Source organism: Alosa sapidissima, chromosome 5, assembly GCF_018492685.1.
Source record: "Alosa sapidissima isolate fAloSap1 chromosome 5, fAloSap1.pri, whole genome shotgun sequence".
NCBI lineage: Eukaryota > Metazoa > Chordata > Actinopteri > Clupeiformes > Clupeidae > Alosa > Alosa sapidissima.
In genome coordinates, this window is record NC_055961.1 from 32,358,128 (window position 1) to 32,371,183 (window position 13,056).

Here is a 13,056-nt window from a genome sequence, read left to right on the forward strand (position 1 = left end):
CTTGTAGCTAGTTTTTAAACTTTAAGCACCAAATCTATCCCTATCGATGCAGGCGAAACCTTGAACAGCTATTGTCAGTTAAACGCTAATGGGGCCTGAACATGACAACACCTTTGCGTCTTAGCAACCATATGCCAAGTCTGTCCGTCTTTCGCACAAACTCATCAAGAAAGGAAATAGGGGTTTGCCTAGTTATTTGGACGTTTCTGTGCTGCATGTTTTTCTAACGTTGATGACATTAAGTTACACCTTCGAGAAATCCCCTGGTTTGCTTGTTTTATTAAGGTATCGTATCGCTAGTATACTACAGCACAACACAACCACACTGATACTAATAAAAACAGACAAAAAATAAGATAGCGTTAGTGTCCTTCATGTTGTTAATGCATGTCATGAAAAAAATCCATTTGAAAAATATTCTCGTGCAGAGTCAAATTTCTTCGGGCTGCTCTAGGCCTAATAAGTTCCGTAAGAGGACCCATCAAAAAGCCCTTCTAGTCTCATAAGACAGCCAGGAACCATTGCCGTCATCCTTGGCCCAGGTGGATGTGTCACTCTGGGCCACTGAGCCATCGCCAGTTTCCTCTGAAGACATGGTTGGCATCTTTGCCACAGCAAGGTCTCCAGGAACAGTCATGTACGGGGTAAGGGAGAAGTTGGACACAGGAGCGTATGACGTGGCAGGATAGGGAACCTCTTCCAGTGGCTGCACTGGATATGGCTGGGAGCTGGACGACATTGATCCACCAGTGCGTGAAGTGGGCATGCGGTATGTTGAGGCACTCTCAGAATCTTGGGTAGCCATGGAAGGAGATCCGGTCACAGGAGTGGTCCCCTCGGGACACAACACATCTGGCTGACTCACTGGGACTTCAGTTGGCTGATCCCATGCGTCTCTCTGTAGGGTGTGGCACAGCCAAGGCTTTAGAATGAGTGGAATAGAATACAATAGAGATAATGCATGTGTCCTAGTGTCAAGTCTGTAAGCTTTTTTTGGTGTGAAACTTATAAATGGCTTAAATGAAAAATGGCCACCCTTCATGCATAGGCTACTATAGCTTACAGCCCGTTGCTCATTATAATTTAGTGGGGAAAAAAGAAGTCATTTAGTGAAGTTTTAATTTCACATTTAATTCTCACATCAGCAGATAACCTCTTAAATTACTCCTAGAAAACTACCATTGAGCAGGCCAATGCTGTAGCCTTTAACAACCCCACCATTAGCTGCAGTAAAAGCATATCTACCAAAAGAAGGTGCGACGTAGATGACTCTGCAGACATGGGTGGCAACAGAGGTGGTAATGATGACGGTGGGAATAGAGACCCTCCACTTGTGCTGTATGTCGAAGCAGTGCGGTAATCGCCAAAAGAGTCGCTCGGGTAGTAGCTGTCAATGAAGGGGTAGCTGGAGGGGTGGTCATAAGAGAAAGCCTTGCCCCCAAGGCTAGAGGAGTATGTGTCTGTGGAGTACTGCTTCATGGGATGGCAGAGCTCAGAGTCTTGGAGGAATGGTCTCCGCATGCTGTAGTAACCTGGAAGAACATGTGAGACTGTAAGAGGAGAATGGATTTTTTTTCTGAATTTGGCCCCTTTGCTCTTGTCAGTGTATCTAAAGATCCTTTTCAGTAGTACTCTTATTTTTACAGTGTTATGGTTTGCGATGAACGTATAGAAATATGAGAATTCACCTGGCATCTGAACAAATGCTGCTTGTGAGGGATTGGTCCCTGCCTGTGAACCAGAAAAGAAAAAAATCATTTCTATACTATTTATTTTATAACCTTTGTCCTGTGCCCAGACACCACATACTGCATGAGAGATTTCTTTATTTTGTTTTTATGATCCATTATCACCCACCCATTTAGCATGCTGGCTTTTTCACTCCACTAGTTATAATTTAATCTCACTACGTTGAAATTAGTAAAAAAGTAAAGGATTGAAATTTGTAACACATTACTGCTGATTCCATACAATGAGAGACATGGAGCTAAAATAGACATCTTAGAAAAAAAAAACTAAAATAAGGACTGAGGCAACTAGACGACAGGCAAATTTTGTGGGTGGATATTTGAATGTGATTTGCCCATGTCACAGTGGAGGCGCACCCACAGCTCTTCCGTTTGCGTGTCTGGACCTTTTGCGTGCTCTTCCCAGAGTTAATATGTGAATGGATGACTTGTGAGGTATCCCACCTGCCATTCTGATCAAGGAGAGACCTACGCCATTTCAAAGGGAACTTTGAAAGTTACTCTTGTTGACATAATTGGATCACAATTGTGTTACCTTGTCAGAGCATGCACTAGCTTGTAACATATTTTGTTAAGGATTTTTTTCTACTTCTAGCTTTCAATGATAGTGGTAAAAGAAAAATTTGTTGTAAACATATTGGGATCACATAGAATCAGCAAGTCATGCTTTTGCTGTTAATTTATAAGTGAAATCTCCAGAGTTGACAGAGTTAGCTTCTTAATACCAGCAACAGTATACTGCCTTGAACTCTTCTATTGTCTCAGATAGAGGTCTTTTCTGATTAACTTGCTACCAGCTGAGCTAACCGCCTCTAGAACAACGGCCCATTGATATTAGGACGGGAAGGTACAGGAAGGTTGTGGTTTTGGCAGGCACAGTCTGATGTCAATCTCATAGTGTCCAGCAACTTAGGATAGAGTACTTCGTTGTTACGTTCAGCCATAATAACCGGTATGTGTCATGATACCATTGACACTAACTGCTGAAAGTTTTGAAGTCTATTAGAGGATTCACAATACTAAGAGAACAGTATACTTTGATTGGCCACAGAGTACATGAGCATATGGGTGTTCTAATTTGCTTATATGGACAAACCGGATTTTGTCTTCTATGAGGTTTTAGCATGGGTGTTACACATAAAATGAAATCATAGAATGTATCTGAATCATGTTTATAATAGTGGAAGAATAAAACAGGACAAAACAGGTAAATGTAAATGGATGCACAACTCACATTAAACCGGGGAACGTTAGTCTGCCTTGATCGTTTTTCTGCAAGGAGATCTTTAACAGTATGTTTGACTCTGACACCCTGGTAGACTCTTTTGGAATAATCTGCACATACAAGGATTGAAACAATAATCACAAGTGAGTGATCTATATACACGCCTGAGAAATATATGGAAAACAATAATATTCCAGAGGTAAAAGAACCCCCTCCCTCTCACACACACACACACACTCACATACACCACACACACTCACACTCCTGCCCCCCAAAAATAATAGCTTATCCTATGATCATATTTAGGCCTATTTGCACAAGTCAAAGATTAGTATTACTTGGCAAAAATGCCAAGATCATGCCACAACATCCTGCAATTTATTAACATTTGATGCACTTGTATCCACAGGTTTCACAGTAATAAGCAGGTTACTTACAGTCACCTTCATTTAGAATTAGCTGGTTGTTCAGAGTTAGTTAATATGATGTGTATGCCTATATTGAATTATTTGCAAATACACTATATTGTCAAAAGTATTGGGTCACCTGCCTTGACTCGCATATGAAGTGAAGTGACATTCTTAATCCATAGAGTTTAATATGACGTCGGACCACCCTTTGCAGCTATAGCAGCTTCAATTCTTCTGGGAAGGCTTTCCACAAGGTTTAGGAGGAATTTTTGACCATTCTTCCAGAAGTGCATTTCTGAGGTCACACACTGATGTTGGATGTGAAGGCCTGGTTTTCAGTCTCTGCTCTAATCCATCCCAAAGGTGTTCTATAGGGTTGAGGTCAGGACTCTGTGCAGGCCAGTCAAGTTCATCCACACCAAACTCTGTCGTACTTCAATGGGATGTCACTTAAGTTTATATGCGAGTCAAGGCAGGTGACCCAATACTTTTGGCAATATAGTGTTGTTCAATATTCAGGGGTGCATACATTTCCTGTTAACACATTCCACATTAAACGTTGCCTTTCCTAGCACTTAACCTCACACACTCCTAGCACTTACCACACTCTTCCCCCTCTTCCCTCCTCCCTCTCCACTTCCCTCTCTACCTCCTTTTCTACCTCTTGTCATCCTCCATACTTTTAATACTTAATACGCAGGCACTCCTATCCTCTACTATTTTAATGCAGTGGTAATTCCTAGGTAGCTATAACTTTGTAGTTTAAAAGTTGAAATGTTAAAAGGCTTAAATGTTAGCTTGAATGTTATTCTATTGCTGTAGTTGTAGCTCTGTGCCTTAAATTTTAAAATGCTTAAATGTTAATAGCTTAAATGTTCCATTGCATTTAGCTTTGGATAAGCGTGTCCGCCAAATTAATAAATGTAAATGTAAATGTTTGTCTCTGGCAGAAACATTATATATAGTATAAATATATATACTCTTTTGATCCCATGAGGGAAATTTGGTCTCCGCATTTACCCCAATCCATTAATTGGTGAAACACACACAGCACACAGTGAGGTGAAGCACACACTAATCCCAGCTAGGGTTGCAAAGGGGCGGAAAATTTCCGGTAAATTTCTGGAAACTTTCCGGAAACTTACCATGGGAAGTTAAGCTGGGGAATTTTGGAAATATTCCAAATTGGAAACCATCATGGAATTAAAGGAAATTATGGGAATTTATGGGAATTTACGGGAATTAACTGGGAATTTTGGGTAATTCATACAAACTGTTTCATATACAAACATTAACATTTTGTTTCGAAATAAGCAATATGATTTGTATGTTGGTATTTTGCTTAACCTAACATACAAAGCTAGCTAGCATTCTCTGCCTATGGTTTACTAGAGTGCTAAACTAGCAACACTGAACTTCCCAAGATACACCACACCACTCAACAACAAAATCTGATTGGTTGGAACATTTTTCCCCCATGCATATAAACGCACCATAGGTTTCCTTTATGTCTAGCAGCCTATGCCTATTGCTGTGTGCATGTGATTGACATATGTGCAGGGTAGAAATTCGACTGAAATTAAATCAGGTTGTTTTAACTAATATTAGACTGCAAGATAGGGTTTTGTCCACTACATTTAAGTTCCCTGTTATAGACTAACTTGCCATATTAAAAATTCCCATTAATTCCCATGGAAAGTTTCCCATTTAGAAAATTCCCGGAATTTTGCAACCCTAATCCCGGCTCAGTGAGCTGCCTGCATCAACAGCGGCGCTCGGGGTTAGGTGCCTTGCTCAAGGGCACTTCAGCCATGCCTACTGGTCGGGGTTGGAACCGGCAACCCTCCGGTTACAGGTCCGAAGTGCTAACCAGTAGGCCACATTGGAAATGTAATGTAATGTTTTTACTTTATTTACTTTTATCTTTTGGCCTAATCATGTATAAGCATGTATGTAAGATTATTTACCGAATTACTTAAAATGTTGCGCATGCTACCTGGAACAACGAGCATTGTGTTACGCACAGTGTTACGCACGCATGCATGAAAACAAGACTTTGAGCATCGTTGAGAAAACAACGCTTTGAGCATCTTCCTTGTAGACCGGCCCCAGGGGTAAAGTTCTAGACTACAGTGAAGCCTATTTGTTCTTGTTTAATTGTGTTTAATTTCCAATCATATGAATCATATCAATTGTGACACAAAATGTATGGCTGTTTAAACATGTCTATAATTTTTTCACTTTAATCTAAGCAACGCAATAGGGTTGAAAGCGATTTGACATTATTTCAGAACACGTTCCTCGTAAATTAGGCCACAACGTTTTAATCTGAATAAAAGTAGATTATAGTTTACAGAAATTAGGGAAATAATGTTTGCGATAACCTACCCTATCACTATCAGACAGCCTAAACATATTGTAGGTTAAATTGTATATTAATCTATTCAGCAACCAAACATACCTGTTTCCATGGCGTTGGTGTTGTTCCAGGAGTTTGGGGAAATAGACATGTGAATTAGTCACTCCAGTTAATGTTTCATTTAGTCATTATATCAAGCAGAAGGACAAATCTTTGCCTTTGGCCTTATGAGGATGTGTTGTGGATCATTCAACCTATATACCCACACAGTGTGCCTTGCGAGTCAATTTTAATAAATGCAAATTATTGGCTGAAAGACGTTTCACAGTCATTTGCATCAACATTCTAGATTAGAGGAACTATGGACCATGCTAATGGAAAATATGACAGGCTCTCTGCTGTGATGACAGCAAAGGGGTGGTGAAGGACTATGTCCAGAAAGGATGATTAGACTGCTGTCATGATGTATTGGTTGTGTGTGTGCATTCTTTGTCAGCTGCATTTGTGAATTGTAGGGTTCTGTGTGACTGTTGATTTTACAAAGACTACTTGTTCTCTGTTGATGGGGTTTCCCCAGTACTCAACGGCTGTACTCCTCTACTCCCCTGGATGTCTTCAATGAAGCCACGGAAATAATATCACACGTATATATTATGCATGTTTCTATCTTACACTGGACATATGTCAACTGATTCTCCTCATCCTATTGTATATATAGACTACTGCAAATGTATGTAGGCCTATGTATGTAGGCTATGTATGAATGGTGCTAAATAAGGTGCTGTTGATAAGGCCCTTCTTATCCCGTCTTGTTGTTTGGTGTTATATAAAAAAATGCAAATAAACCGTACAATATTGCCGTAGTTGAATGTCTCAAGACTCAGTAGGATATGATACCAAATTCTATTCACATGGACTTTGGCCTGCCAGCACAAAACTCTGATAACTCTGTGTGCTCTCTGTAATTAATGAAACATGAGTCATAGAGCACTTTAAGGGTGAGCGCAGAGTAGGCCTACAGAGTAGCCTACAGAGGCCTAAAGTGACACGAACGAACTTCAATATCACAGTGTAAATGTCTTCTTTTTTTTGCATCTCACAACCTCAGGGATGCTCACACACACACACACACACACACACAAACAGACACACATGCCTACTGACACATAAATACCTTAAGGTCAGTCATAACACTACACTTTATCAACACGTTGTCTTAATTTATCATTTAAAATTTTACCCCTGGAATTTATCCCATTTGCAAGCTGTTGCTGGTTGCCTAACCGTACAGTTCAGTGCTTTTGAATGATTAAGCTTTCTATGGAACAGTGGTTCCCTGGGGGTACGTGAAGGCACTCCAGGGGTTACGTGAGATTTTAACCCGTAGAAGCCGATTACGCAAAGTGCGTCAAAAAACACACCCTTTCTTCTCTGTTATTGCTCCGCAACTGTTCATACTCAGCGAGAAGCCTTTATTGTGTCACAGAGCAGAAGTGAGGCTTTCCAACGAGACCACGCACTTGTCTGTACGTTAAAGTATGAAGATAAAAAAAAATCATGAAATTAAATCATTTTGCATCATATTTACAGTCTCTGCGTTCACCTGCGCACCCATTACTCTCGTTTGAATTACTCGCGAACCCGTGAACGCATAGATATGGCAAGCTTATCATATGAAAGAGGAGACACAGGGCTATCCATTGGTAATGGATTCCATTGTAATCCATTGGTATCCATCCAAGTATGTCGATCCTTCTGGCTTATGAAAACAGACGAAGTGACTGCAAAATAATAACGTCATGTACAAAAACCAACTGCACACTATCGTTTGAATTACTCGCGGACCTGTGATCGGATAGATATGCCACGCATGTCAGATGAAAGATGAGACACAGAGCTATCATTTGATACCAAGTACATCCTTCTGGGTTATAAAACAGACTTACCTCACGTTTTTGTCTGTTTTTGTGGAAAAGCATGTTTATAATCCAACGCTATTGTGTTTCTCTATGGCAAAGAATGTTCATAATCCAGTTTTGAGATCCTAGCAAATTCCTGCATGGCATTCAACTCAAGGCTCACAGTGCATCCCAATTTGTTCGACAAAGAAACACTTTTTTTGCCTTTACTTTGTTCATGGCAACGCAGTAAAAAGTTGTAGAGAATAATGAGTGCAGATAGGCACACACACGTAAACTCGGGTCAAGTCAGGTCAGATCAGTTCGTGTTCCAGATATGGAGCGCAGAAAGGTAATTTTTAATCACTAAATTAAAAAAAAAGTCATTTATTTCTGTAAGGCGCACACCACATATGCCTGTAAATTGCTCAGCCCCAGAGAATCCCTCCACCGTGGCAATGATATTGCCAGATTCAGGACAGTCTGCCCTACACACACATGAAATACATGTAGAGTTATGAGCTTGCTGTGGTGAGATACATGTCAAAATATAAGATTTTTTATAATACGCTTTTTATATTTTAATTCTTTAAAAATCAAAATAAAATCAATGCTAGTACTAATACATGAAATGATGGCAGATCTGGATAGCCTCGACTCTGTCGGAAAAAACAATATATAATATGTGTGTGTGGCACTTACAATGACCAGAATAAATCCTTATGACTAAAGGTAGTGAAAATGCCCTAAAAAAACTAAGGGATAAAATATTCATATATTTAAAAAGTAGAATCCATGCAAAATACTTTTTAACAATTATTTAATAAATATTTCAGGAAAATATAAGTTGTATGTGTATGTGTTTATTAGTTCCAAAGTTTAATAAACTAGATGTACCGCATAGCGGTACAAATTATGACCGCCGCTCAGTCCTGTACATCCGTTCCGCGAAAATAAATCACACTTCAATTTGTCTCCATATTTTACTCCATCCCCCACTCTTGAAACTTTTGTGTATGCTTGTTTGGCATGCCTGAGTGTGTGTGTGCGGCTGCACAGAAAGTAGCCTACTGATGCTGAAAAGGTGAATAGATTGTAGAATAGCCAAAGAAGATGTAGCATTGTTATAAAACCTTTAAAATCTCTGAACAATCACAAGTAGGGCAGTTAATCACAGTTCATCCATTGCAACTGGATTGATGAAAGGTCACTTCCACCTGTAGGCTACATTGTATTTGGGAAAAGCAAAAGGTATCAGCATAATGTTATTTATTTATTTATTTATTTATTTATTGTGTATTTATAACAATGCCGTTTATGCCGTTTTCAACAGCTATCAAAAACAAAGGTCATTTTTGGATGGATGGATTTTTTGTGAATGTTTCTTCTTCTACATAAGATTTTAGTCATCTTTAGTTCATGTAATACTTTATTGTCAATGCACAAATTAAGTAACAGTAGTCTGAAACGTTATTGTTAATGCACAAATTAAGTAACAGTAGCCTAGTCTGAAACGAGCTACAGGTAGGATTATAAGGTAGGCCTATTTACAACATAAATTGTCAATAGGCTATGCTGGCGACACAAATAAAATCTCCTTTGGAAACCAATGGCTTACGCCTTACAGTATCAAGCGGACTTAAACTGCCATATCGTGGCGAAAAATTGTAATAACATTCAAGCAGCTCCATGAGTCAAGGAAAGCGCGAATGAAGTAGCCACTTCTAGATGGGACCCACTACACAGTAGCTTAAGGTGTGTTGCTAAAGCAGCCATAATGAAATGAAGGTGTCATTGTTTGGATACTTCACACACACGTGCTTTTTAATTTCACAAGACTACAACTACCAAGCTGTAATCAAAGCACATCGATTCCCCTCTCACACCCTGCACGCACTTAAAACAAAATAAACAGGCGTCTCAGTCTCACGCATGTATAGGCAAAACTGTATCAGACCGGTGTAACGTTGGTAAATCTTCCATTGCACAGAATGATTTTGTAGCACGTGCAATAAATGACAGTCGAAAGATACAAACAGTGCTGCTATCAATTTGCTTGGTATAACCGCATTTATAGTTTTCTACAAATGCAATCAATCAAATGCCTCCATCACTCAACTAACGCTAACGGTAACATTACCTAGGTCCTTATTGATATTACAAGATTAACGTACCTGCAGTAAAAACCAAGCATGTCCGATAAACATCCTCAGATTTATTTCGGCTTCAAGAAGAAATGGGAATTACACTTCATGTGAACATCGTCCTATCCTTATTAGATGTCCGCTGAGGTAAATTACAGTCCTTGTAGGAAGCGTCCATTGTTTTTTCCAACCCACTTTTAACTTCCAACAAAATTACGTCTCACTGCAACGATGCGCCATCTAGTGGACAAACGACTACTTATCGCCAATACTGAAAATGCAGCCATGATGATGATGATGAATATTTATTTTGGCTTTCTTTTAATCCTACTGAATTTGTAATTATGTATCGGCCGTTCTAATACCGATAGTATGTGGGTGCCTGTGTGTGTGCATGTGTATATGTGTGCACCGCCATTTACAGGCCAATGAGTGTACAGTCACTAAATGTACACATAACCTAATTTTTTTAGACCCCCCCATGGATGAAATTGGTGGTGGTCCCCGGGGACGAAATTAAATTTTTCCGTAAAAGTCTAGTGGGGCTACATACCCACCAAATTTCATGTACCCCGGTGGTTCGGTGTCCCGGGTATCAATGACCAAAAATTCAGGGAGTAGATGACGGGAAAAATTCTTGAATTATGTGCATGTGTGCGTGTACAAATTTATGTTTATGTGTGTAGGTGTGTGTGTGTGTGTGTGTATGTGCGTGCTTGTGTGTTTGCCTGCGTATGTGTGTTTGTGCATGTGCATGCATGCGTACATATGTCTACTGTGTGAGTATGTGTCATACGTATGATTACTGTAAATGTATGTGTGTGCGTGTGTATCTGTTTATGCACATGTGTGCACATGGAATGGGTTAACATGACCCCTGGAGGCAAACATACGGAAAAAATTGGTCATCCTAGGCCCTACAGTTCTCAAGATATTCACAGAGAACTGTGTCTGCCCTACCCTCCTTTCGGGGGGTCCAGTCCAGCAGGGGGGCTACAGATCAAAACGAAGAATGACGGTTCCATGCTATCCATGTGGGGGTACATGCCCACCAAGTTTTGTGTACCCCGGTCTTTCAGTGTCCCGGGAATCCTTGTTGGTGTACGTCACTAAATGTACACATAAATTATTTTATTGTAAGGCCCCCCATGAACGAAAGTACACAAAACTTGGCATGCATTCGGAGGGTGTCATAATGATCCTACACTTTTAATTTCGTGCAGTTTTGACCTTGTCAGCCAGAGATATTGTGATGAAAACACCTAATTTTTTGCTTTTTAATTTTTAACTAGGTGGCGCTATACATGAAATAAGTGGTAATGGGATGGGTTGACATGCCCCCTTAAGACCAACATACAAAAAAAAGGTGGACCTCCTAGGCCCTACGGTTATCGAGATATTCACAGAAAACTGTCTCCGGCCACCTACAGGCCAGTTGGTGTATAGTAACATAAATTAATTTATTGTGTGGCCCCCCATGAATGGAATTCCACAAAACTTGGCGTGCATACAGAGGGTGTCATAATGATCCTACAATTCCAATTTCGTGCAGTTTTGACTATGTTAGGTCACAGATACCTTCAATTACACCACCTCATTTTTACTTTTTTGTGTTTAACTAGGTGGCGCTATACAATAAATGAGTGGTTATGGAATGAGTTGACATGGCCCCTTGAGATCAACATACAAAAAAAAAATGGTCCTCCTAAACCCTACGGTTTTCGAGATATTCACAGAAAACTGTGTCTGTCCTACCCTCCTTTCGGGGGTCCAGTCCAGCGGGGGGGCTACAGATCAAAACGAAAAACGATGGTTCCATGCTATCCATGTGGGGTTACATGCCCACCAAGTTTCGTGTACCCCGGTCTTTCAGTGTCCCGGGAATCATTGACGGAAATTTGGGCATGCGAAAAAGAAAAAAAAAAAAAAAATCTGACTAAACCTATATGACCGCCGCTTCGCTGCGCGGCGGTCATAATTAGACACTGAAAATGCTTTGCGCTGGTTAGGGGGTACTTGGCTAAAAAAATATTTCACAGGGGGTACATCACTGAAAAAAGGTTGGGAACCACTGCTATGGAAAATAGGAACAATTGCTCATTTTCAACTATTCAAAATGAAGTTAGGGGTTTAAAAAAACCATCAGTAGACAAGCGCACGAAAACGCATGCGCAGTGGCTGAGAAGGGTTTTCATTTGTCTAAATCGAAAACGAAAGTCACTTAACACAACACTATTTTAGTCTTGGTTGTCTTTCTCCTAAAGTGCCACAAACAAGTGCAATTCCAGGAAACGACACCAAACAACAAGACGGGATAAGAAGGTAGGCCTTATCAACAGCACCTTATTTAGCACCATTCATACATAGCCTACATACATTTACAGTAGTCTATTTCAGCAATGCATTTAACCGAAAATTCTCCTGTAGGGATAATGGACGATGCGATAACTTTCTCGGGTTGGGAGTCTGTTTCGGATAACACTCTGTCAGCCGACGAGGACCCAAAATCTGGACGTACCTACACAATGTACCATGGCACACACCTGCGCATCGCAAAGACAATAGTCACCAATGGTTTCCAACAATCTAAGGACGGAATGCTAGGTGCTGGGGTGTATGTCAGCCGTAACATTGACAAAGCGAAATGTTACCCACTAAATACCGACAAAAAGGAAAAAGTTGTGTTTAAGCTGAAGGTACGTGTTGGCAGGGTCAAAAAGATTGACTGTGACAACCATCCGATGCAAAAAACTTGGCACCAGAATGGATATGATTGCGCCTGGGTGCCCCCCAACTCCAGTATTAGCGCCATCAGGACAGGACGAGAAGAGGACTGTGTGTGGGATCCCAAAAGAATCACGGTGGTTGACGTGGCTTGCTGTATGGATGATGCCAAACGCAAGGATCTCCGTAAAATGATACATCGCCAGAATGGCACAGATGATATGTGCAGTCGCTGTCATCAAAATAAACCAGCTGGTCGGCACGACATCCAGCCCTGCTGGGACTGTGGGGAGAACATTTGCCCCTTCCAACGCAAACATGCATGCCATCCATAGTGCACCTGTAGTAGCCTATTATGTTTAGTCGCTGTATTTTGTTTACTCTGTGCTATTTGAACATTCCAATATATTGGGCCTTGGCCTGTGTAATTTAACCATCACTGAAATAAAAACATGTAGGCCATTCTTTATTTGCAGTGTGGTGCATGTGGTTATCATTGTAGGGCTAATTGTTTGAACAACGAACACTCAAGGAAAAACAATCATTAA

The 13,056-nt window shown here is 40.4% G+C and overlaps 2 protein-coding genes across 3 annotated transcripts; one reads left to right on the forward strand and one right to left on the reverse strand.

The window, feature by feature from the left end:
• Positions 1 to 261: 261 nt before the first annotated feature.
• On the reverse strand, positions 262 to 6,014 carry c5h11orf53 (chromosome 5 C11orf53 homolog). 2 transcript variants are annotated; one of them, XM_042093131.1, is made up of 5 exons: positions 5,845 to 6,014; positions 2,983 to 3,083; positions 1,689 to 1,731; positions 1,246 to 1,532; positions 262 to 922 (listed from the first exon to the last, which is right to left on the reverse strand). In XM_042093131.1, the coding sequence occupies exons 1-5, from the start codon at positions 5,891 to 5,893 to the stop codon at positions 482 to 484; spliced, it is 921 nt and encodes a 306-aa protein (XP_041949065.1). In that variant the 5' UTR covers positions 5,894 to 6,014; the 3' UTR covers positions 262 to 481. The 2 variants fall into 2 exon arrangements, with proteins under 2 accessions (XP_041949065.1, XP_041949066.1); XM_042093132.1 differs by having other exon boundaries at positions 262 to 898; positions 5,845 to 6,011.
• Positions 6,015 to 11,979: 5,965 nt separating this feature from the next.
• Positions 11,980 to 12,977, forward strand: gig2o (grass carp reovirus (GCRV)-induced gene 2o). Its single transcript, XM_042093133.1, has 2 exons — positions 11,980 to 12,106; positions 12,212 to 12,977. The coding sequence occupies exon 2, from the start codon at positions 12,217 to 12,219 to the stop codon at positions 12,841 to 12,843; it is 627 nt and encodes a 208-aa protein (XP_041949067.1). The 5' UTR covers positions 11,980 to 12,106; positions 12,212 to 12,216; the 3' UTR covers positions 12,844 to 12,977.
• The last annotated feature ends 79 nt before the right edge of the window (positions 12,978 to 13,056 follow it).